At 41.9% G+C, this 24,244-nt stretch overlaps 3 protein-coding genes across 6 annotated transcripts in view; 1 reads left to right on the top strand and 2 right to left on the bottom strand.

The window, feature by feature from the left end:
* plxnc1 (plexin C1) overlaps positions 1-6,765 on the top strand; it is a 35,037-nt gene extending 28,272 nt beyond the window's left edge. Inside the window, exons 24-31 of the mRNA XM_030149159.1 lie at positions 2,408-2,483; positions 2,692-2,726; positions 2,810-2,905; positions 3,051-3,214; positions 3,307-3,454; positions 5,576-5,716; positions 5,793-5,867; positions 6,355-6,765. Of these exons, the coding sequence (XP_030005019.1) occupies positions 2,408-2,483; positions 2,692-2,726; positions 2,810-2,905; positions 3,051-3,214; positions 3,307-3,454; positions 5,576-5,716; positions 5,793-5,867; positions 6,355-6,459 (840 nt within the window). The 3' untranslated portion in view covers positions 6,460-6,765. The remainder of the gene's footprint in view (positions 1-2,407; positions 2,484-2,691; positions 2,727-2,809; positions 2,906-3,050; positions 3,215-3,306; positions 3,455-5,575; positions 5,717-5,792; positions 5,868-6,354) is intronic.
* On the bottom strand, positions 6,584-14,862 carry cep83 (centrosomal protein 83). Of its 2 annotated transcripts, XM_030149162.1 has the most exons (16): positions 14,648-14,844; positions 13,555-13,761; positions 13,307-13,457; positions 12,451-12,543; positions 11,775-11,906; positions 11,429-11,680; positions 11,178-11,309; positions 10,881-10,995; positions 9,982-10,126; positions 9,605-9,754; positions 9,268-9,343; positions 8,999-9,156; positions 8,749-8,878; positions 8,411-8,520; positions 6,966-7,155; positions 6,584-6,882 (listed from the first exon to the last, which is right to left on the bottom strand). In XM_030149162.1, the coding sequence occupies exons 2-16, from the start codon at positions 13,752-13,754 to the stop codon at positions 6,754-6,756; spliced, it is 2,163 nt and encodes a 720-aa protein (XP_030005022.1). In that variant the 5' UTR covers positions 13,755-13,761; positions 14,648-14,844; the 3' UTR covers positions 6,584-6,753. The 2 variants fall into 2 exon arrangements, with proteins under 2 accessions (XP_030005022.1, XP_030005020.1); XM_030149160.1 differs by having other exon boundaries at positions 8,999-9,343; positions 14,648-14,862.
* A 72-nt stretch (positions 14,863-14,934) lies between these two features.
* hcfc2 (host cell factor C2) lies at positions 14,935-20,906 on the bottom strand. Of its 3 annotated transcripts, none has more exons than XM_030149163.1 (17): positions 20,483-20,906; positions 19,744-19,892; positions 19,487-19,647; positions 19,191-19,393; positions 18,951-19,035; positions 18,737-18,840; positions 18,353-18,583; positions 18,068-18,273; positions 17,897-17,962; positions 17,301-17,394; positions 17,133-17,177; positions 17,011-17,039; positions 16,786-16,929; positions 16,475-16,660; positions 15,862-16,168; positions 15,703-15,775; positions 14,935-15,612 (listed from the first exon to the last, which is right to left on the bottom strand). In XM_030149163.1, exons 1-17 carry the CDS (start codon positions 20,646-20,648, stop codon positions 15,603-15,605), a joined length of 2,259 nt encoding a protein of 752 aa, XP_030005023.1. In that variant the 5' UTR covers positions 20,649-20,906; the 3' UTR covers positions 14,935-15,602. The 3 variants fall into 3 exon arrangements, with proteins under 3 accessions (XP_030005023.1, XP_030005025.1, XP_030005024.1); XM_030149165.1 differs by having other exon boundaries at positions 17,897-17,958; positions 18,085-18,273; XM_030149164.1 differs by having other exon boundaries at positions 15,871-16,168; positions 20,483-20,901.
* Positions 20,907-24,244: the final 3,338 nt, after the last annotated feature.

Raw genomic sequence — 24,244 nt, 5'->3', positions numbered from 1 at the left:
AGACCGCCCCTGTTTATGAACTGTCCAGATGACTGTTTTCCTACGTGAACCTCCAAGTATTTATTAGATCTGACTTGTTAAATGTTGTGTTTATGGATGGGCTGAGGTGGGGTCACATATGGATAAACCCTCTGACTGACCAAGTATCGAATTAAGGACTTAAGCAAGATGTGATGCTGCAGAGTTGTTTTGTAAGTTAACATCTATGAACATAAATCTGACAGAGACTCAGTTTAATAGGAAATACTTTATTTAATTTATACATAAAATAATTGGGATTGAATTATGGGCTTGTGTTAGATTGGAAAATTCCATGGTGACTAAATTATTGAATCATCCTAATGCATCCATAGAGATTTAATATCGTCACGTTCCTAAAATAATCGCCTAATTTTTTTTTTTTTTTTACAAAAATGATTTTTTTTTTTGCCCAAATCAGCTCTTCATGATATTGGCCAACATTCTCAGTTGAACGGATCATGTGATTCTACTCTGTAAGATAATCGCATATGGGTGCTTCTATGAAACTGGTCCCTAAAAACAGGACATGGGGGCTAAAAATCCAAACCAGATGTAGACTAATGCCATAAAGTAAGTTTGGAGGCACTTTGGGTCTATTTTAAAAATAAATATTTACCGAGATAAAAGAGAAACTATTTTTCAAACACATTTTTATATTATTTTTATACAAGAATCCACATGTAACACAGTAAGAAGGACCCAAAAATTATGCTCTACTATTTTTTTTGATATCTTTTTATTCTCTCACAGGTACATTTTGGAAATCAAGCTAATTATAAAAAGCAGATTGTTTCACAAAAATGGCTGCCGTTGAAATGTTACTCATGCTTTATTTGTGTTTAAATGGACAGGTTCTGCATGTAATGCGAGTAGACACAATGGGTTAAATACAAAACCTGGAATTAGACTGCTGATTCATGAAAAACTGATTCATTTGAAATACCACTAAGATCATCACATTTAACACAGTGTCTTTAATCATAGTCTATATAAGACCATTTACAGCCATGTTTTCCAGATTAAATACACTGACACCTAGGTAGATTTTCATGTCCCAATTTTGGTTTTATTTTTGGCCCAAATATTTGATTAAAAATTCATTAATTTTGGGATAGCTCAGAGCAAGAGTAGAATATTTTTGCATTTATCTGAGATCATCATTAGGTACATCCTGGGGGGAAATATGTCTAAATTTCTCTTTTATTATTGGGTCTAAAAAGCTGGTAAAGTCCCAGGTACCAAAATAAACCCAGTTTCATAGAAGCACCCATTTGAATAGAGTGTGACTTAGGTCTGATTCAGGGTTTTTTTGTGTTTCCCGAAAAATCTGAAAAAAATGACTTGTGCAATTATTTTAGGAAGATGACTATATTTAAAATAACAAGTAAAATGTGGTAATGCCAGCATAAACTGAAACAGACGCAGTGGTTTGTACAGTACAGATATACATTTCTGTGGGTATTTGACAACAACCACACACACACACACACGCACACACACGCACACACACAGTCATGTCTTCCATCTTTGTGAGGAAAGTCACTTGCATGATGCTTTTGCTTTACTTTAACCTAATTCTAACTTAACTCTGAATCCTCAAACAGCATTTTAAAGGTTCATACAAAAGTGAGGATGGACGATAATGGCTTTATCTTGTTTTCCCATAAAGATTGCCATAGACCAGTGTTTTTCAACCTTGGGGTCCGGGCCCCACGTGGGGTCACCTGGAATTCAAATGGGGTCATCTGAAATTTCTAGTAATTGATAAAAATAAAAATAACTAATAAAAAATAGATGGTGAGTTGAGAGAGACAATCATAATATATAAAAGACATGACAAACTGTGAAGCTGAAACTGAAGCACTGTGGTACTGTTTATCTGTCAAATGTTCATTGAGGTCAGTTTCAGATCCTGCAGCTCTTTCATAATTCATAGTTTGAGTTCTTGTTTGTTCAGTATTAATTGTCAGCCTTGTAAATCCAAGCTGGACTGACTGTACATATCCTGACCAAGGAAAATAAAATTCTTCCTTTGTGCAGTAATCTACACCTGGCTTTTCTGCCTCCGTCCATAATAATATACATTATATAGACTAAATGTCATCTAAAATTAACGTTTATTTGCAACATAGTACAGCAAACTATTACATGATCAAAAACAAATTAATTTGAGCTAAAAATATCTCTGTTTTGAATGTCTGGGGTCACCAGAAATTTGTGATGTTAAAATGGGGTCACGAGACAAAAAAGATTGGGGACGACCGCTGCCATAGACAAACAAAAAATCCAGCTGTTTGATGGCATAATGATGATTGCATGAGATGAGAACAGTCATGCATCTGAGTTGCAAAAGTGTAAAACTGTGTGGGTGTTTGTTCACCTGCAGGTAACTGATGGAGCAAAGATCAAAGTACTCTCTAAGAAAACGCATCCTCCACTGAGCCCTCAGGGAAGTCTGAAAGGTAACATCTGACAAAGTACACAATCATTCACATGCACTGTTATTATGATGTGGTGTCATTTTTAAACATTTCAGATAAATGGGAAAATTCAGACAAAATAGATGTTTATAACTTTAAAAGCCGCTATATTAAAACCTTTTAATAAATCTGAATAAAATAGTAAATTCTTTCTTATAGTCAGTGATTTTCTGTCAATTTCTTCTTCTAGACGATAAGGACTTTTCCGGAAAATACTTCCACTTGGTAAGAAGAGGCCGAAAAAGAGAAATTCATGACATAAGTCTGTTGATATTCTTAGTGAGCATGGCCTGTTGGTGCTGTTACAGATTGACCCTGATGTAGACGAGGACCAAAGAAAGAACCCAGAAAGGAAGAAGTTAAAGTTGAAGGAAGTACACCTCACTAAGCTGCTGTCAACAAAGGCAAGAGGAAGCTGTGGCTTTTCTTTTCTGCTTGTACATCACTAAAACTGATTATGAAAGGAATTTTTAAAAGTTGACACAATATTTCTAACACAGAATATAACAGTAATGGAAGCCCGGTACGAAACCGAACTTTGTCTTCCAGGTGGCGGTACATTCATTTGTGGAGAACCTGTTCAGGTGTATCTGGGGGATGCAGCATAACAAAGCACCGCACGCCATCAAATACTTCTTTGACTTCCTGGATGCTCAGGCTGAAAACATGAAAATCACTGATCCAGATGTTCTGCACATCTGGAAGACCAACAGGTATGTCTGGATCATGACATGCTGTTTTAAATGTTTGACACGTGCAAATAAGTTTGTACATTTTTGTTTATGTCACTGTCTTTTGTGTGCAGTTTACCGCTACGCTTCTGGGTGAACATCCTGAAGAACCCGCAGTTTGTTTTTGACATGGAGAAGACTCCACATTTAGACGGCTGCTTGTCCGTCATCGCCCAGGCCTTCATGGACTCCTTCTCCCTCAGTGACATCCAGCTGGGAAAGGTGAAATACATGACGCTTGGAATAGACTTATAGAGACATGAGTCAGTCCGCTACATTTTTTTCAAAGTGTACTTTTTAAAAATTGCGGGGGATAATATTAATAAAACAGTTTTTGCTGATAGACAGATTTCTTCCCAAAGCTACACTGATGAGTTATAACATTCTGACCACTGACAGGAGAAGTGGTAATAAATATTGGTTATTTCACTAGTTGGATGTATTAGACAGGTGAACATTTAGTCATCGAAGCTGATGTGTTAGAAGCAGCAAAATGAGCAACGCAAGGACCTGAGTGGTTTGACCAGGTCCATATTGTAATGGTGATGACTGGGTCAGAGCACCTCCACAACTGCAGGTCTGGTTGGGTGTTACTGATCTGCAGTGGTTAATACTGACCAAAAATGGACAAAGGAAGGACATCCCAATCTCAGGACAGTTGATCATCTGTGGGAGCTGTTGGTTAAATAAACCTGATCCATAGAGGTCCACTTCTACTTCCAAAACTTCAGGGATCTGTTGATAACATCTTGGTCCAGATACCACAGCACACCTTCAGAGGTCTGGTGGAGTGTAGGCCTCAGGTCAGAACTGGTTTTGGTGGAAAAAGGTGGACCTACACAATAATAGACAGGTGGTAATAATGTTCTGCTCCTATAGAAACTCGATTGGTTGAGATCTGATTGTTCTTTAGATACTTTTGGTCAGTACTAACCACTTTACTCTGGGAATGAACAAGATCTGCAGATGTTCTGACCCAGTGATTTGACCATCACTATTAATAAAGTTGCTCAGATCCCTATTCTTGCCCACTTTGCTGTTTCGAACACATCAACGTTGTTCACTTAATGTCTAATACATCCCACTCACTGACAGGTCCCAGTGTAATTAGATCATCTACACTGATACCTCTTTGCTCATCAGTAGCAGAGGTGTCAAAAGTATTCCCATTCATTACTCAGGTACAGATACTAGAGTTTAAAAAGACTTCTGTAGACATTGAAGTATCAACTCAAGCTTTTTACTCCAGTAAAAGTGTAAAAGTACTGGTTTCAAAACTACTTAAAGTATAAAAGTAAATGTAAGGGAAAAAAATGCCATTAGGATAAAAGCTTAGACGGTTCCTTAGGGGTCTATAGTGCACTACCCCACCTCCCCAAAAAACATGTTTCTAAAGGCCATAATGACTATAATGTTATATTAAAATGTTAATGTTGAAACATTGGGGATGCACTAGTCTGCATGTTCAGCTGCATATAGGCTCATTGAAAATGAACATATTTTAGTCCAATGCAAATTTTTTATAGAACCATATTTGTGTCCTACTGAGCATTAACATGTGTTTAATGGAGCAGAACATATGATGACTAGTTGAAAATAAGTATTGGAATGGTGCAAAAAGTCAGGTGTGACGGATCGCATACAAACCAGTAGGGTGCCAGAATGGTAAATGTTTATACTTCTAATCCAACCACAGTCTAACTCACTCTATCCGGATGGAGCCATTTATCTGGATATTTTTTTTTTTATTTGAACGATAAATGAAAACAAGCTGAAATGAAATAGGAGTAACAAGGTTATTTTTAAAATGTGAGGAGTAGAAAGTACAGATAATTGCGTAAGGAGTAAAGTAGAAAAAGTCAGCTGAATAATAATTACTCCAGTAAAGTATAGATAACTAAAATGTCTACTTAAGAACACCTCTACAGTAGTTAGTGGTCAGAATGGTACAGCTGATCTGTGTCTTTCAGTGTGTAATGGGGTAAATGTACTTTCCAGACTTGGCTAATAAGAGGCTAGTTCATACTTCTTGCAACATGTCTTTCCTTTAGTGCAGCTCAACACATACAGTCAAAGTAGTCAAAAGTCAAAGTAGACACTTTGGAGCTGGAAAGGCACATAGCTTATGTTAACAAAATGAAGACTATGGTGTCGGTCCCACATTTCTTTGTTTTTACTGGCAGTGAGTTAGGAGGAGATCTGAGTGGCTGGTGTAAAGAGGTGACCTCTGACCTCACAGGAAGGTTCATTTGGGTCACAAAATATCACCTCATATCATTTAACTGAAAATGACCAAAGATTTATCTTTATATCATCACCTGGTATTTCTAATATTTGTTTCAGCATACACCTACCAACAAACTCCTCTACACCAAAGACATTCCAAAGTTTAAACAGGAAGTGAAGCTTTACTACAAGCAGATTCGGGAGCAGCAGCCAATCACAGCGTCAGAATTTAAGGACTTCCTGCTCTTAGAGTCAAAGGTAAAAAGTCTAATTTATCAAATTGAGTTCCAGTGTCACTGTGAACCTTGGCATTAAGCAAATATTTTCATTTCAGAAACATGACAACGAATTCAATGAAGCTGAAGCCCTGAGAGAGCTCTACAAATTCATACAGAAATACTTCACAGAGGTCAGTTCTGTCATTTACAAAAACCCATTTCTTAGAATCTTTAGAGTAACTCTGGTCTTATTTTTTAGTGTCAAGTCATGAAGCCCTTTGCGATCACTATATGTAAAAGAGTAATTATTTTTAAAGGAATACAGACGGAAAAAATGAAATGACCCGCATTAATTTGGTGCCACAAATGAAAGCAGTCAACAATATTTTATCTATGGTTCCATCATCAGTCACACGACGCATGTAGAGGAAATGAGATTGTTTGATCTTCCTCTTCTGTGCACATTTCCTTTACTTTTTACACCTAACACTCCAGTTTTCAAGCAAAACCTTTTCAAATAAAATAAGGCTCTCAAGTCGTTGTATTGGACGACAAAACAGTTTCAGAATAAATGTGTTACCTTTCCAGGAAGTATTATTTGCCACCCTACTAGCAGAATTACGACCACATTAGATCATTAACATTTGACAAAATACATTTGCTTCACTTTTTCTTTAGATCCAGGAGAAGCTGAACCAGAATGGTGCTCCCTCAGAGCTAAAAGAGCAACTACATCATGTGAAAGACTTGTTTGATGGACTGAAGAGCTGCTCATGGAACTGATCCAGGGAACCTTTCACTGGCATGAGTAATGATCCCAAAGCCTAGAAAGCTACGGTAAAAGTAAATCTCCTAGAAAGCAGTTGGAAGAGAACACCCCATGGACACAAGATTAAAACCACAGTTATCTGAGACAGTAGAAAATACAGTCTTTATAAATATTGTGCAAACATGTACATTAAAACCCTGAGGAAATCAGCACATTTTAGATCAAATTAATCATCATAAAACCTGGCGTCACATCAGTGCTCTTAATACCAAAATTTATAGACAAAAAAAAAAAAAAAAATCTGTTGATCAGTGGTCGGGCTGGGATGTGGAGCTCTTGTTGGCCAGAGATCCCAGTTCTTCAAGTTGTTGCATCTGTGCGCTTTCGAGGTCCTGCAGCCTCTGACGCAGCACTGACAGGTCGGTCAGCTGCTGCTCCTGTCGAGAGACGAAGGTGCGCATGAAATGTGTGTGCATGTGTTACGACCAGTACTGCGACAAACGGTTGGGCGTGGACCTACTGGTACGTTGGAAGACAGCCCCTCAGACCTGAGCACGGGGAGGGGGTTGGGCGAGGACGTCAGGAAACTGGGGCCCACGCTGAAGGGACCCTGGCCCCCTAACAACAGCTGACGGAACTCGTTGTTTCGTCGCTGCAGCTCCTTCAACTGTCTGCTGAGCCGAGCCTGCTCCTCTGAATGCAACGCACGTCTGCACGGAGGAGGGGGAAAATGCTTTTATGGTTCATATTTGAAGGGTTAGGTGGATCATGTTGAGAGGGGTTGTATGAGGCGCACAGTCAGTGGATTATCTGCAGTAAAGTGTGGCACATAAAAGATACAACTGAATGCTATGTTTAGACTACTTTCATTTGACCTTGCTGGCTGTTAGATGTCCTTTCCATTAGTTCAGATCGAAACAAATTTACAGGTTAAAATAGCAGTAGATCAGTGACCTGTGTGATGCAAGATAAAGCTACTTTGTCAAGGGAGTATAGTAGGTTTGAAGAACTTTGAAGACATCAGTTCATCTCATAAAGGGCCGTCTGACAGCAGTGTTAACATGTGAAATTAGTCAAATAGTAGTGTACATTTGAACCAGATTTTTTAAGGGGGTCATATTTTGCTAAAACCACTTTTATTAGTCTTTGGTTCATTTATTTGTGTATTTGGACCCTAATAGTTCAAAAAGTTTGAATTTGAACCCTCCAGGTGCTGCAAAGCTATCTTTATTTTAATTCCAGCAAAAATCAAGTGGATTTTTACAACCTGTTTTAATTCCTGCTTATTTTGTTACATTTTATAACTAGTTATGTAATGACATTTGCACATATAGGTCAAGATGCCCGATGAACATTTCTCCGAGTACGCCATAATTGTTTGTCAACAGCAGTGGTTGTAGTAAAAACTGAAAAGTCCAAAAACCTTGAGCCAATTACCTAAAATGTTCAGTTGTTGGTTGTATTAACGAACACAAGTGGCTGAGCAGGACAGGAAGCACAGCCAACATCCTGCAGGGGGTGGGGCATAAAGTGGCTGATTTGGATTTAAAGGGCCAGTGCTCAAAACCACCTTTCTCGTGTCATTAGTCAGAAATTAATGAAGAATTGAAACCCAAGCATAGCCTTTACAGTTTATGTAGACCACCGGGAAATGTTTTAAAATGCATAATTCCATTTAAAAAAAGCAAAATATCACACCTTTAAAGGAACTAAACATGTTGCCAATAATCTTTCCACACCGTAACACTGCTTAGATTCTGTCCTATCTGTTTCTCCAAAATGAAACTATACTGATAGTCTACCATAACATGCCTCATACAACCCCTCTCTGAATAAAAGGAACAAACCCTGAATATTTTAACATGTAAATATTAAATCTGTTAATGCAAAACAGGATGCTTTGTCTTCTGTCATAATTTACAATAGAAAAAAAATGCTTGAGTCCTGTCATTGCAGAGTTCTCACTTGTTGGCTGCAGCAGCTTCAGCTTCCAGTTCCACCTCTGCGAGCTTGGCCTCCAGCAGCTGGATCTTGTCCTGCAGCTTTCTCTCTCTGCTCTCCGTCATAGTTTTCCTCTGTACAACATATACACATTGTTTGCAGATTTTACAGACAAATTTAAATGCCAACATGTGATGTGACTGGACCAGTAAAGCTCATTATGAAATTATACGATACATCAACCAGACAGGATTAACTTTGTCCAGATAAATCTGGGATGAGCATGTTCTTTGTGAACATTTGATGAAAAAGTTTCTAAGGCCAAACTCTCCAAACTGCTGACACTGAAGAGTAGCTTCTACCTTTTTCTGAGCCATTGCTGCCCTCTGCAGTCTCTCTTTGGCCTGACTGTATTTCAGCTGTAGCTCAGCGTCTCGTTCCTGTAGCTTGTGTTTCTCCTCTAACCACTCCACTCGATGGTCGTCCAACGCCCTGAAATAGAGCTCTTTAAAATTCAACCCCAGCAAACAGCAAAACAACAAAAAGTTTACAGAAGCTTAACAGGGATATGAAGCCTAATAGGTGAATCAATAATAACTCCTCCAGCGGTACCTCTCTGCCTCATGCTGGCTCTTCTCTGACTGGGATCGGACCGTCTTCAGCTCCTCTCTCACTCGGTCCAGTGTGTCCCTGAGCCTCTGATTGGCTTCCATCAGACCATTTTCAGAGTGGGACAGTGTCCCCAGCTGAACGCTGAGTTCCTGGTTCTGCTGTTGAGCCGAAGAAACAATAACATTTATCATTAAAAGACATAAAACCCTTGTGGCGTGATGGTGAAACTGTGATGGTAAAGAAGACGGAGGTGGTCGATGTCTGCTTACCTGTTTTAGATCTGCCACCTCTGCTTTTTGTCGCTCAAATTCTTCTAGTTGTAAACTTTGATGCTGTAGTTTATTTCTGAAAAACAGAACAAACATACACATGAATTATTTCATCATTTAATTGCTTTTTAAACTGTATCTCCATCCTTAACTATTTAACTAAGGCTGTTCTGACTATAAAAAATAAGGTTTAGTTCATTTAAATATTTCCACAATTGAAGTAAAACATGTATTTGAAAATATCACCCCTTCACTTCTTCTACTTATTACTGAAAATGTCAACAACTCTGTAGACAATGAAAACAACCACTTATACCCAAGCGCAGAAATCATCTACCTCAGGTTCTGCAGTTCCCTGCGGGCCGACTCTTCACCTTGTTGGGCGTAGCGGATACGCTCCTCCCATTCCTCTTTCTGGGCTTGGTCTGTAGCTTCCTGCAGCACCCTCTGCTGTTCCAATGCTGCAACCCGGTTCTCCAACTCTAACCTATTACAAGCGAGAACAGTAGAAAGGTTAAATAGCTTGAACAGAAGGAGTTGAAAGTTTTTGCCCTTTTCCAATAAGAAAAAAAAACTCTTAGAAGACTGTTAACACTTGCCCTGTAATGCCAAATAAATGCTCAATTTAATAAAAAAAAAAAAACATTTTATGAAATGAAAAAAAAAAAAGTCTTTCCTAATCATGAACATTAGCTCATGAAGGTTCTTCCTCACTTGTCCTCGTGTAAAGTTGCTGTTTTGCGGAACTCTTCCTCACGAGCGGCCTGTACTCTCCTCACCGCCTCCCTCTCTTTCTCCACCAGGACTTCCTTGTGACGCTCCATAGCGGCCTTTAGTACCTCTACATCTGTCTGTAAACCTAAAATACACAGGAAACCATTAAAGTGTGACATTGATGGGGAACTACATACTGTGCTCCTCCTCTGCAACAGGACCAGTTTTGCTGAACTGATACAGGACTACAGTCTCATTATATATATATATATATATATATATATATACACAGGGTGGGGAAGCAAAATTTACAATGAACATTTAGTTGTTTTTTCTCAGCACGCACTACGTCAATTGTTTTGAAACCAAACATATATTGATGTCATAATCATACCTAACACTATTATCCATACCTTTTCAGAAACTTTTGCCCATATGAGTAATCAGGAAAACAAACGTCAAAAAGTGTGTGATTTGCTGAATGCACTCGTCACACCAAAGGAGATTTCAAAAATAGTTGGAGTGTCCATAAAGACTGTTTATAATGTAAAGAAGAGAATGACTATGAGCAAAACTATTACGAGAAAGTCTGGAAGACACTATTAAAGAAGAATGGGAGAAGTTGTCACCCGAATATTTGAGGAACACTTGCGCAAGTTTCAGGAAGCGTGTGAAGGCAGTTATTGAGAAAGAAGGAGGACACATAGAATAAAAACATTTTCTATTATGTAAATTTTCTTGTGGCAAATAAATTCTCATGACTTTCAATAAACTAATTGGTCATACACTGTCTTTCAATCTCTGCCTCAAAATATTGTAAATTTTGCTTCCCCACCCTGTATATATACACACACACACACACATTTGAGAATCTGCCTGTGTTTATATGTGACCCCTACCATCAATATGACCCTGCAGCGTGTCTCTCTCCCTCTCCACCTCCCCTTTAGATCGTGCACACTCCAGTTTAGTGCTGGCCAGCTCTAACTTATGCGAATGCTTCAGGCTTTCAATCTGCAACAAATAAAAACAAAAATAAACAATTCAGCCAAGCTTAAAGGAATCCTGATGACCGTATAACTATCCTGTTACAAGCACAGTTTTAAAAAATGCATACATACAAAAATGTATTTATTTTGTAATATGTACTCAAACTGTTACCGTCAGTGGGATATCTCAGAGAAGAATCATCATACCTGACAGTTGAGGGAGCTGACCTGTCTCTCAGCTTTATGTAGTCGTCCGGTGAGCTGGCCATTCTGCTCATGGCTGAGATGAAGCTCACTCTCCATCCGCTCCAGCTGCAGCCGTAATGACTGCCGCTCTGCCTGCCGAGTCAACAGACAATCAGATCCATCAAATGTAGGTCAACTCTCAAAATTAGATCGACCAATCAGAGGGTTACAATTTAACCTCACAAAGCCCAGTGTAAATGTTGGCGTCTTACCTCCAGTGACTTCACTGCAGCTTGAGACTCTGAGAGCTGTCTGATCTGGATGCGCTGGACGTTCTCAGCCTGCTGACCAGAGTTTTCTTTCTGGGCTCGAAGCTCAGCCACTTCTGCCTCCAGGCCCTTCAGCCGCAGGTGGAGCTGGGCTTTCTCCCTCAGCAGAGCCTCCACTCGTTTCTCATCACACAGTGGGTCAGAACCCTGGTACTGGGCCACAATGTCCTCTTTATCCTTCTCCAGGCGAGAGATCTGACAACAAGGAATATTGGATTTTAGGGATCTTGACATCAATGGACTGTTGATGACATTATCATTTGATTTAAACCAGCCATAAAAAACTGACCTCTGCCTCGTAGCGGATCCTTCGCTCCTCCAATGTGTGGGCGTGTTCTTCTCTCTGGTGATCAAACTGGGACTTGAGGAAGGTGAACTCATACCGCAACTTGTTGTATTCAGATCTGTACTTCTCTGCCTCCTTCAAAGAACCACACACATTAGCGACAAATCAGTTAAGAGGAGACAAGGACCAGTCCTTCAAGAGACACCAGACGTCAGGAGAATTTCAAGAGATTTACGAGGAGCAATCAGAGCCAATCTCTGGACCATGATGATGGTGATAAATCAGTTAAGAGAGGTAGAAATAGAGAAAAATTCATTTGGGATAACTGCCACAAAAGTAGCACTGGCTGTTTTTGGGTTAAACTACTAACTTTAACTCAAAGTGGGAATTATAAAAGACATCAGCTTTTTCAGCATTCACCACAAGGTATTCAGTGACTTATTTGTGTACCTTAAAAGCATCTGCCACATAGACATACTTCAAAACACCAGGCTTGTTTAACATTCTGTCCAGTCACACATTTATGTGCCATGTTTGGTTATTTCACATCAGCACTGCTTGACATAACATTTGAAAAATCTCCCAAAAAGCCAGCAAAAACCCATCACAAAGATCTCTTGTCCACTGTAGAATGCAGAATACTCTACAAACTAAAATTACCACAGACAGGCTGACTGACCTCCTCTAGTTTATTGAAGCGTTCTCTGACTGGAGCCTCCATCTCCTGCTGCACCTGAGCTCTGAGCAGCTCCAACCGCTGAGGGGTCATTACCTGCTCAACACACACACACACACACACACACACACACACACACACACACACACACACACACACATTTAACACAATCAAGTTGCATTGCAAAGACTACCACAAAGACAAGCTTACAGGGTGGGGAAGCAAAATTTACAATGAACATTTAGTTGTTTTTTCTCAGCAGGCACTACATCAATTGTTTTGAAACTAAACATATATTGATTTCATAATCATACCTAACTCTGTTATCCATACCTTTTCAGAAACTTTTGCCCATATGAGTAATCAGGAAAGGAAACGTCAAAAAGTGTGTGACTTGCTGAATGCAGTCGTCACACCAAAGGAGATTTCAAAAATAGTTGGAGTGTCCATAAAGACTGTTTATAATGTAAAGAAGAGAATGACTATGAGCAAAACTATTACGAGAAAGTCTGGAAGATACTACTGTATTAAAGAAGAATGGGAGAAGTTGTCACCGGAATATTTGAGGAACACTTGCGCAAGTTTCAGGAAGCGTGTGAAGGCAGTTATTGAGAAAGAAGGAGGATACATAGAATAAAAACATTTTCTATTATGTAAATTTTCTTGTGGCAAATAAATTCTCATGACTTTCAATAAACTAATTGGTCATACACTGTCTTTCAATCCCTGCCTCAAAATATTGTACATTTTGCTTCCCCACCCTGTAAATTAGAAAAATAATCTCCATTAAGTTGAATTTATGAATGACTCTTTTTCCCAGTGAAATATGAATTAATTGCACTTTTGCAGCTCAGTGTACCTGCAAACGCAGATCCTCCAGCTCCCTGGTTTTGTCCAGCAGTTCCCCCCGCAGCTCAGCCAACATCATCTGCAGTTTCTCCTGCTGTGCCTGTCTGTCAAACTGCAAACGCTTTAATTCACCCTGCGTCCTGGTGAGTTCATCCTGCAGGCTACAAGGCAGGTGTTTTAAAACCCAAGTCGATGTAACAGGTTATTGTTTTATTACAAAATGTTACAGAGATCCTGATAGTCAGTCGTGTCTTTTACCTGGCGAGTTCAGCCTTTAGGGTTCGGTAGTTGGTCCTGTGATGTTCACTCTTCATCCTTTCATCTATGAGCATTTTCTGCAGCTCCATCTCTGCTCCGCCTAGACCAGCAGACAAGCCCAGCATCGCTGCAGACTTCCCTATCCCAGGCTCCAGGTCTGGGAGGAGGGATGCAGACTGACCAAGAGCAGAGGAAGTCATCTCTCCTCTGCAGGAAAACCCCAGAAACAGGAGATAAAGCTGGTTTAAAAAAAAAAAAAAAAAAAAAAGCTACTGTCTTGCTATATGTGCCAGAAAAATACACAGAGGGGTTGTCAACAAGCCTTCTACTTTAACAGTAATAGTGTTTGGAAAAAACTGTTAGATGTGTCTAGGTAGTTTGGTGTGGCAGAAATGAGCCCTGGCTTTGTTGTAAGTTAGTTACCATGGTGGCTTTAGGAGGATTCCCCAGCGGCTCAAAAATCACAGCCTCTTAACAGTCCAGACAAGCTTTGAATCAGTCTCAAGTGATTACTGAGCCCCCTCCATGACGGCTGCGTCTGTTGTGGATACTGACATCCAGAGTGACTGACTGCAACTACCAAAGCCCCTCAGACACTCACATCAGCCGCTCAATCAGCCGATTTTCAGACAAATGGTACCCGGGCGGAATAAATTAACACAATAATAGACATCCAAGTAGTACAAGATGGTCTGTATTTAACCAAAACTTCACTGAAAGCTGGGACATGTTTCCATTGGTTTCAAATATCGCGCGGCTCGGATGCTAATTAGCCAAACAATGCGTCCATTATCGGACACTCTATACTTTACTCCTTTTCCTACTAATCTCACTGTAGTGGACATTTAAACGAACCCACTGGAGAAATACAGACTTGAGGTTCGGAAAGTGAATACAGTTTGTCCATGTTTGAAAGCATTCATCTAACTTAGCTTATGAAGTAACGGTAACCCTGCAGCAACAGCACTTCTTAGCTAATGCTAGCTCATTAATATGTAAACATACCGTTACTCACATCTAGTAACGCGTAAATAGTCCTTTATTTCAGTTATATTTATACGTTTGGCTGAATCACTTGACTACTGATACTCACCTATTTGACAGTCTGGATTCCTTCTTGGTCTGTCTTCCCGTCCTTGCTAATTAGCTAACGTAGCAACTACAAACAGTGGGATCATGGGAGATTCTGCCGAAGAGTATTTCTTGCAGTAGAGATAGCTCACACTAAACGCAAATTAGGAATCAATAGAACTCCAGAAAGTCTTTATCCCCCTCTACTGCTGACACGGAAAACATGTTCTCATAGGAAACTTCAAATATATTTAAAGCATTAAAGAAATGAAAGACTTACGATTTAGCAATAAAATGAAAAGTTGCCTTTTTTTTATACATTTAATGTCACAAACTACAGTTGTGTTCTTATCTGTTTGTGTTAGGGCTGTAAATAATGTAGGATATGATGGATGGATGAACACTTCTTTTACTGAACATATATAGTGGTGATAATGGCCTCATGCATTACACTCATAAAAATGGACTGGTGACAATACTACTAATAAAAGGAACACTACATCATAAAGGAATAAATGCAGAGTTGTTACAAATTTAGTTAACATATGGTGGTGGACAGTGCCAAATAATCAAAATCTTAAACAAACCTGGATTAACGGATACAACATTAGAACAATGCCAACACTACAGTGGATACATTTTTGATATCACACATGTGACTGTAAAACCGGTCCACCCTAAAACCATTTCATCTTAGTTTCATTCCATACTGTGACATATAAAGCATCAGTGACTGGTGACGTTAACACGAAGGCACCGCCAACATTTTCAGTCTCACATTATACATGTATACACAAATCATTTGTTTACTAAAATAACATAGTGGTCAAACCTATGAAAAGCTATGTACAAGTGTATAATTAAATACATAAAAAAATAAATTAACCAAACTATCTCAGAAATATACAACTTTTGAGTGGCGTCCTCTGCCAGCTTCCTGAGTAGAGTTTCTCTAAAACACAATGCCAATGCCATTTTCAGCTGGAGCTGCAAAAAAAAAAGACAAAATTAAAATATTTTTTTAAAAATATGGTTGGAGTTGTCAAAGAATATAAAGAACAAAACAGGTCTTGTCACCTGTCAGCAGCATCTTGGTCAGCTTCAGCACTGCTGTCTGCGTTGGATGTGGATGATCGTAGTTTAGTGGGATCTAAAAGCACAAAGAAGGTGTCAGAAAAATACAGGTTGAAGGGAAAAAATTACATCGCACTCAAAACATTCCAAGTGTTCAGTCACTTTCTGCACCTTGAATCCAGCGGATCTGCGTTGCTGGGCCGTAGCCCTGTTCATTTTTGGCTGCGATGCGGAAGACGACAGCTGGCCTGTTGGAGGCGGAGCAGTCAATGTGGGCGTTGTCCAGGTGGGAGGAGCTGACAGAGCAGGACATCTTGGTGCCGCGGTAGATCCGGATGAAGGCCATCTGACCCGGACGCTCAGAGCTGGTGGAGCGGCTCTTCCTCACTGCCATGTACATGGAATACTCCAGGATCCGACCTGACGTAGATGACGGCGCCTCCCAGGTAATGTGGACCGAATCATTGGCCTGTGTAGAGAAATAAGAGAGTAGATGAAACCAGACAAAGTACATTAACTGAATTGTTAACTCAAGTTGAAGAAACAATGTGCCAAAAGTCTACAAAGTGACTTTCTATTAAACTCCCTGACATTTCATTTTATTTTGCTCATCACCAAATGCACGGTATGGCGCACGAACATTATGTCATAACAGAAAAAATAATATGCATTCAATAATAACAAATTCATTGAAAAAGAGGTAAAGCCCTTTTAAAAAAGGCACCTAAAATCTCAAATTCCCAAGATGAAATTTCCACTTTCTGCAATAGTTCACCTTGGTGATTTTGACAGCAGAGGGTGCTCCAGGGAAGCCAGGTTGGCAGGTCTTAAACTCACTAACTGGGCTGTAATCTCCTTGGCCAAAACAGTTGATGCCTGCAACTCTGAACCTGTAGGTTTGACCTGGAGTCAGCTCCCGCTTCTCTCTGTCCTGGTAGTCCTGTGGTCCGGGCAGTTTCCTCTGGGGAAGGGGCAGATGGGAAAAGAAAGAAAATACAGGTGAGAGTGTTAATGATGCATTAGAAGAATTGTACTAAAGTGAAAATTCAGTTTCTCCGAGTGCAGTCATCACTGCTCAACCTTTACCTCTTTAGTGTTGGTGGGCCGGATGCTGATCGCTGCAGTCGCCTGATCATTGTCAGCAGGTAGATAGTAGTGGCTGACCTCAGAGAAGAGCGTTCTGAACACACCCACATCAAACCACACTGCTTCATCTGGATTCTGTAGGACCTGAACGTGAGAGTTCCCAACCTTTAACAGGAGCAAAGCAAATCAAACAGCTGGTAATTATAGCTGACAAGTACAACTTACCTGCTGTGTCTTGTCACCTGTGACAGATTCTGGAAGAAGAAGATCTGCATTAATCTCAACTTCTGAAACTGAACCTGCTGAGGTTGTATTTACTACTGAGGCCTGAGCTTCTGTTTGATTACCTGTCGAGCTGCTGACTTTTGCGGATGAGGTCTCCTGTCCACCAACTACAAATGACAGACAGAAGGAGGTTACAAAAGGCCAGCTCAAACTGCGTTGCTGCTAATTTTATCACCCGTTACAATGAAATGCGTATTATCTTACAAAAAAAAACAAAAAAAAGGACTTACTGTGGTGTTTCTGTGCGTCTCTGCCTCCATCTACATAGGCATCCACTGAACCAGTCAATACTTTGACTGAATTTTCCTGCTGTGCTGAAGCATCCTGATTTTTAAGGGAAAACTTACAGTTAATTTAAGGCACAAACTCTACAGATGCCACTTTAGCTCTGAGAAACTATGAGAGGTTCACCCTTTCTTATGATATCATTACATAGACAAAAGATTAATGAGACAAAGGAGAAAATAAGGATGGGTGATGTGCATTTTTAAAAGAATCATAGTGCTATTATTTTTGACAGATATTCTAACTGTAATATGAGGTATAATTACAGTGGGAATGTTAAAAGGTAAAGCTCTGTCATAAAACAGATTGAAACATGAAAATGACCTTATTTTTGCTCTGGTCTGTACCAAACAAGCAATATGAATATATTTATAGAATGAGGCTTCATAATATTTGGATTAATTGATAAACAAATAAAAACATTTTTATAAGCCAATTGTGATATCCCAGATAACCTCAGAGCTGATATACTGGTCCATACATTTTCAGTGTCTACTTATGTACATTTTAGCTCAGATGTATATTAGGAAGTCACATCTACCTTCACTGATGTGTTCTCTTCTTTCTTAGGGATATCTTCACTTTTAGCATGAACTTTGATACCTGAGGGGAAAAAGTATGTCTGTGTCAAAAATGCCTTCACCCTTATAAACATGATCTGGATCCTGATTTCATAAAGCATTTTAAAAAGTGATGAGCTGTCCTTAGTGGTAGCATTTTTATCCTTACCTTCCTGTCCGTCTGTTTCAGTCCGATCCACTTGTTTTGCATGTGACTGGTTGGATCCATTACTGTGAGGACTCACTGGCTGAATCTGAAGGATGTAGTAGTCTGCTGCAGCCAGGGGACGCCATGCTACGTGGAGCATGCTGACATTGGACTTGATAAGTAACACTTGCTCCGGGGTGGTAGGTCGCTCTGAGGAACAGTGTGCAAGACGGTATAACTAGTAAAACACTACTGCTGTTTAAGTTAAGCCTGTGCTGTCAGTTCTTACCTGTCTCCAGATACCAGAGATCCTTGCAGCAAACCTGATAGTTCCAGCTCTTACGGTATCCATCACGGCCACTCCAAATGTAAAGCCGAGATCCAACAGCAGCAGCGCAGTGACCCGCCCGGGCTCTGGGTTTGCAGGCGTATGGATCATCACTAGGAGGGCCTTGGCTCTGCAGCTGAGACTCGATATCATCCTGCTGCTCTGGACCCAGGTTCTGCCAGTTCATAGTGTCTAGAAAAAAAAGGAAAGCAAGGATGAGGTGAATATTTGTGGCTACAATTGACAAGAATGAGAAATAAACCCGTACTGCAATCAAAAGGGGCAAAACATTTAGTCATTTCTCCCTTTGCTAATACTGAAATATTTAGACTGAGGAGTAATTACCTAGGTTGAGAAGACTTAAGGAGTTAGTGCAGATCCATTCTGTTCCTATAAAATTTGCCTTTTCTGACTCTGGAACAGGAATCCAGCCTCCGAACACATACATCCTGCAGAGAGAGTGACCACAGTGGGGTCTGTTAAGACTAATCAAGTCATTTGCTACAAACGACATGGTCATAAAACAGAAATATGATGTAAATGATAGAGGATGTTTTACTGGTTTCCAATGACATTGGCAGAGTGAAGACTTCTGGGAAGTGGTCTGCATCCCCTGGTTTCAGGCATTGACCACACCATTGTGTCTGAGGGAGAGAGAAGGATAGTAACAGTGTAAAAATCAAATCAGCACAGTTTATGACAATCCTGTATGACACAGTTATTTCAGTCAGGGTAACTGCAACCACTGGGAATCAATTTTAAAAGCTTTTGAACCTTTAAATGTAAAGAAAAATCTTACCAAGGTCAAGTTGCCAGAGGTCATCTAACCGACATCCTTCCATCCCACCGAAGATGTAGAGCTTCGGAGACCCCAGACCAGTGTAGGCAACTGCTGTGTGGGACTCTCGTGCTGATGGACCACCACCCTTTGTCTCTGGGATACTCCAACATCTCGCCCCTGATACCGACTGCAGCTCCAGCTCAAAGAAATCATCCAAGTACCTGAGATAGTAAAATCATGAGCTTATTTTCAGGTTAAATTTATTTACACTGGAAAACAAAAACACATATTTCAGGTTGTATGCTGCACTCTACCGTGGTACATTGCCATTGGGGTCCTCACTATCATTGGCCAGCCCTCCAAACAGGTAACACTTGTTTCCCACAAGAGTGAAGCTGTGTCCGATCCGAGGGCATGGAGGTGAGCCAGTTCTGGGAGCTCTGGGCTTCAGCTTCTTCCACAGCCAGCGACTAGCCTGAAATACAAAAGAGGATCACAAACCTAACTCAAAAATGGTGATCACAAGTTCACAACATAAATCATGGTAGCTCACCACTACATTAAACATTACCTGGAGTTCATAGAGGCTACCGCTGTATTTGCCAAACTCCACCATGCCACCAAAGACAAGTATCCGAGTCCCTTCGCAGACAAAGCCATGAGCAGCACAGCCAGGAGGGATGTCACCCCTCACCGCAGGCAGAAACCACTGCTTTGAGACTGGAAGAATATACATATGCATAAAAACATCTAGTTCAACATGTAACAATCCCCTAAATACAACATCTAAAGTAAAGTTTAAGCAGAACATGACACCTCCTCGCTGAAAAGGAACATACATTATGCATAAATATTATTCTATACGCTGTCATGTGATAGGTGTGTGTTAATTGCTTCTTGGTGGAAAACATTAATGAGAAATTTTTTAAAACTACAACCACTCTCAATTTCTGCGTTTCTGGGACTCTAATGATGACAGCCAAACACTGTTAAGTTTGGCTGGCGTTAAAAAATAAATAAATAAACACTGATGACCCTCTCAGTTGTTAGCAGTCCCTCTGTTTGCATGTATGATAACTACAAGACTAAGCTATTCAGTTGAAGTTATGTTAACGACCTGAAGTTTGTTAGATTAGGACATCGAAGCAATATAACTACAGCCAGAATAAGCGGTGTTTGTTCAATTCAAACATCTCTATTAGCATAACAACTGTGTGCAATAAGCATATTATCTTAAGTGTCTTCGGTGCTCTGAAGGCTAAAAACATTAGCCGCTAACCCTCGTTAGCCGCCTGGTGCCGTTAGCTCACCAGTGTTGTAAACATGTAGGTCTTCTGCGATCCCCTCGTTTCCGCCACCAAACACGACAATCAGCTCCCGAATTGCTGCTGCTCGGTGTCCGTGTCTAGACCGCGGTACCACTCCAGTAACGGAATGAACTTTCCTCCACAGCGGTTCCTCTGCACCGGCGGTCATTTTTCCGTCGGGGAGCCAGGAGTTTGGCGCTGTTGACGCTTCAAAGATGTGGGAGGAGCCAAGTGCAGAGACAGACTAGAGGAAAGAGGACTCACTCCGCGTCATTTTCTGATCAGAAAAAGTAACATCTTTAGTGTAGAAATGCCAAGTTTAGTTTGTGTTGAGAAAGAGGACTGAAAGTTAAACAAACGGACGGCAGGTTTGTTCTTTTTACTGAAGAGGATTAGGGCCACTCGAAAAAAATGGAATTCTGTGACGCTCCGCTCTGATTGGCTGGCGTTCTGTGACACTGCGCTCTCATTGGCTGGTGTTCTGTGACGCTGCGCTCTCATTGGCTGATGTTTCGTGACGCTGCGCTCTCATTGGCTGGCGTTCTGTGACGCTGCATTCTTATTCGCTGGCGTTCCGTGACGCTGCGCTCTCATTGGCTGATGTTCTGTGACGCTCTGCTCTGATTGGCTGGCGTTGTGTGACGCTCCAGTCTCATTGGCTGACGTTGTGTGACGCTCCGCTCTGATTGGCTGGCGTTCCGTGACGCTGCGCTCTCATTGGCTGATGTTCTATGACACTGCGCTCTCATTGGCTGGCGTTCTGTGACGCTGCGCTCTCATTGGCTGATGTTTCGTGACGCTGCGCTCTCATTGGCTGGCGTTCCGTGACGCTGCACTCTCATTGGCTGGCGTTGTGTGACGCTCCAGTCTCATTGGCTGACGTTGTGTGACGCTCCGCTCTGATTGGCTGGCGTTCCGTGACGCTGCGCTCTCATTGGCTGATGTTCTATGACACTGCGCTCTCATTGGCTGGCGTTCTGTGACGCTGCGCTCTCATTGGCTGATGTTTCGTGACGCTCTGCTCTGATTGGCTGGCGTTCCGTGACGCTGCGCTCTCATTGGCTGATGTTCTGTGACGTTGCGCTCTGATTAGCTGGCGTTCCGTGACACTGCGCTCTCATTGGCTGATGTTCTGTGACGCTGCGCTCTCATTGGCTGACGTTCTGTGACGCTGCGCTCTCATTGGTTGATGTTCTGTGACGCTGCATTCTTATTCGCTGGTGTTCCGTGACGCTGCGCTCTCATTGGCTGATGTTCTGTGACGCTCTGCTCTGATTGGCTGGCGTTGTGTGACGCTCCAGTCTCATTGGCTGACGTTGTGTGACGCTCCGCTCTGATTGGCTGGCGTTCCGTGACGCTGCGCTCTCATTGGCTGATGTTCTATGACACTGCGCTCTCATTGGCTGGCGTTCTGTGACGCTGCGCTCTCATTGGCTGATGTTTCGTGACGCTGCGCTCTCATTGGCTGGCGTTCCGTGACGCTGCACTCTCATTGGCTGGCGTTGTGTGACGCTCCAGTCTCATTGGCTGACGTTGTGTGACGCTCCGCTCTGATTGGCTGGCGTTCCGTGACGCTGCGCTCTCATTGGCTGATGTTCTATGACACTGCGCTCTCATTGGCTGGCGTTCTGTGACGCTGCGCTCTCATTGGCTGATGTTTCGTGACGCTCTGCTCTGATTGGCTGGCGTTCCGTGACGCTGCGCTCTCATTGGCTGATGTTCTGTGACGTTGCGCTCTGATTGGCTGGCGTTCCGTGACACTGCGCTCTCATTGGCTGATGTTCTGTGACGCTGCGCTCTCATTGGCTGACGTTCTGTGACGCTGCGCTCTCATTGGTTGATGTTCTGTGACGCTGCATTCTTATTCGCTGGCGTTCCGTGACGCTGCGCTCTCATTGGCTGATGTTCTGTGACGCTCTGCTCTGATTGGCTGGCGTTGTGTGATGCTCCAGTCTCATTGGCTGACGTTGTGTGACGCTCCGCTCTGATTGGCTGGCGTTCCGTGATGCTGCGCTCTCATTGGCTGATGTTCTGTGACACTGCGCTCTCATTGGCTGGCGTTCTGTGATGCTGCGCTCTCATTGGCTGACGTTTCGTGACGCTGCACTCTCATTGGCTGATGTTCTGTGACGCTGCGCTCTCATTGGCTGGTGTTCTGTGACGCTCCGCTCTGATTGGCTGGCGTTCCGTGACGCTGCGCTCTCATTGGCTGATGTTCTGTGACGCTGCGCTCTCATTGGCTGGCGTTCTGTGATGCTGCGTTCTTATTTGCTGGCGTTCCGTGACGCTGCGCTCTTATTGGCTGATGTTCTGTGACGCTGCACTCTGATTGGCTGGCGTTCCGTGACGCTGCGCTCTCATTGGCTGATGTTCTGTGACGCTGCGCTCTCATTGGCTGACGTTCTGTGACACTGTGCTCTGATTGGCTGATGTTCTGTGATGCTGCGCTCTCATTGGCTGACGTTCTGTGATGCTCTGCTCTGATTGGCTGGCGTTCCGTGACGCTGCGCTCTCATTGGCTGATGTTCTGTGACGGTGCGCTCTCATTGGCTGACGTTTCGTGACGGTGCGCTCTCATTGGCTGGCGTTGTGTGACGCTCCGCTCTCATTGGCTGACATTCTGTGACGCTGCACTCTCATTGGCTGATGTTCTGTGACGCTGCGCTCTCATTGGCTGACGTTCTGTGATGCTCTGCTCTGATTGGCTGGCGTTCCGTGACGCTGCGCTCTCATTGGCTGATGTTCTGTGACGCTGCGCTCTCATTGGCTGACGTTTCGTGACGGTGCGCTCTCATTGGCTGGCGTTGTGTGACGCTCCGCTCTCATTGGCTGACATTCTGTGATGCTCCACTCTCATTGGCTGATGTTCTGTGACACTTCGCTCTGATTGGCTGGCGTTCTGTGACGCTGCACTCTCATTGGCTGACGTTCTGTGACACTGTGCTCTCATTGGCTGATGTTGTGTGACACTCTGCTCTCATTGGCTGACATTCTGAGATGCTCCACTCTCATTGGCTGACGTTCTGTGACACTTCACTCTGATTGGCTGGCGTTCTGTGACGCTGCACTCTCATTGGCTGACGTTCTGTGACACTCCGCTCTGATTGGCTGGCATTCTGTGATGCTACGCTCTCATTGGCTGGTGTTCTGTGACGCTCCGCTCTCATTGGCTGCTCAAAACAAATAAGTGAATGAATGCAAAAAAGCCTGTTTTATTTAAAATCATGACTTCCTGGTGCCTTTTAAGGCTAAAAACTCAAAAAAGACTGTTCTAGGTAATTTGCAAATGCCCATGTTCCTGTGACTTTAATAAAAGAAGCCTGAAATCATTGAAACTTTCACTGCAATTTTTTGGAAAAGCTGGCACAAAATCAGGCATTTTAGGCCGCAACAATAAAAAAAAAAAAATCCTGCGAAATCCTGGAGGGACTGTATTATTATTATTATTATTATTATTATTATTATTATTATTATTATGAGAAAACAGCCAGAATTCTGAGAATAAAGTCAGAATTTTGAGGAAAAAAGTCAGAATTCTGAGATTAAAGTCACAATTCTGAGTTTTTTCCTCAGAATTCTGAAAAAAAGAAAAAAAGGCATTCAGGCAGAATGTCACTTTTGCTTTGTGGCATACAGGAGGAATACAGCAGCCTGACATAATGACAGATTTAGGTGACTTTTTACACATTCTAGGGCAAGGGTGTCAAACTCATTTTCTTTCAGGGGCCACATTCAGCCCAATTTAATCTGAAGTGGGCCGGACCA

The sequence above is a fragment of the Sphaeramia orbicularis genome, chromosome 12, assembly GCF_902148855.1.
Source record: "Sphaeramia orbicularis chromosome 12, fSphaOr1.1, whole genome shotgun sequence".
Taxonomy (NCBI): Eukaryota; Metazoa; Chordata; class Actinopteri; order Kurtiformes; family Apogonidae; genus Sphaeramia; species Sphaeramia orbicularis.
Note: the sequence above shows the minus strand (reverse complement) of the source record. Positions and strands in the feature narration are given on the sequence as shown.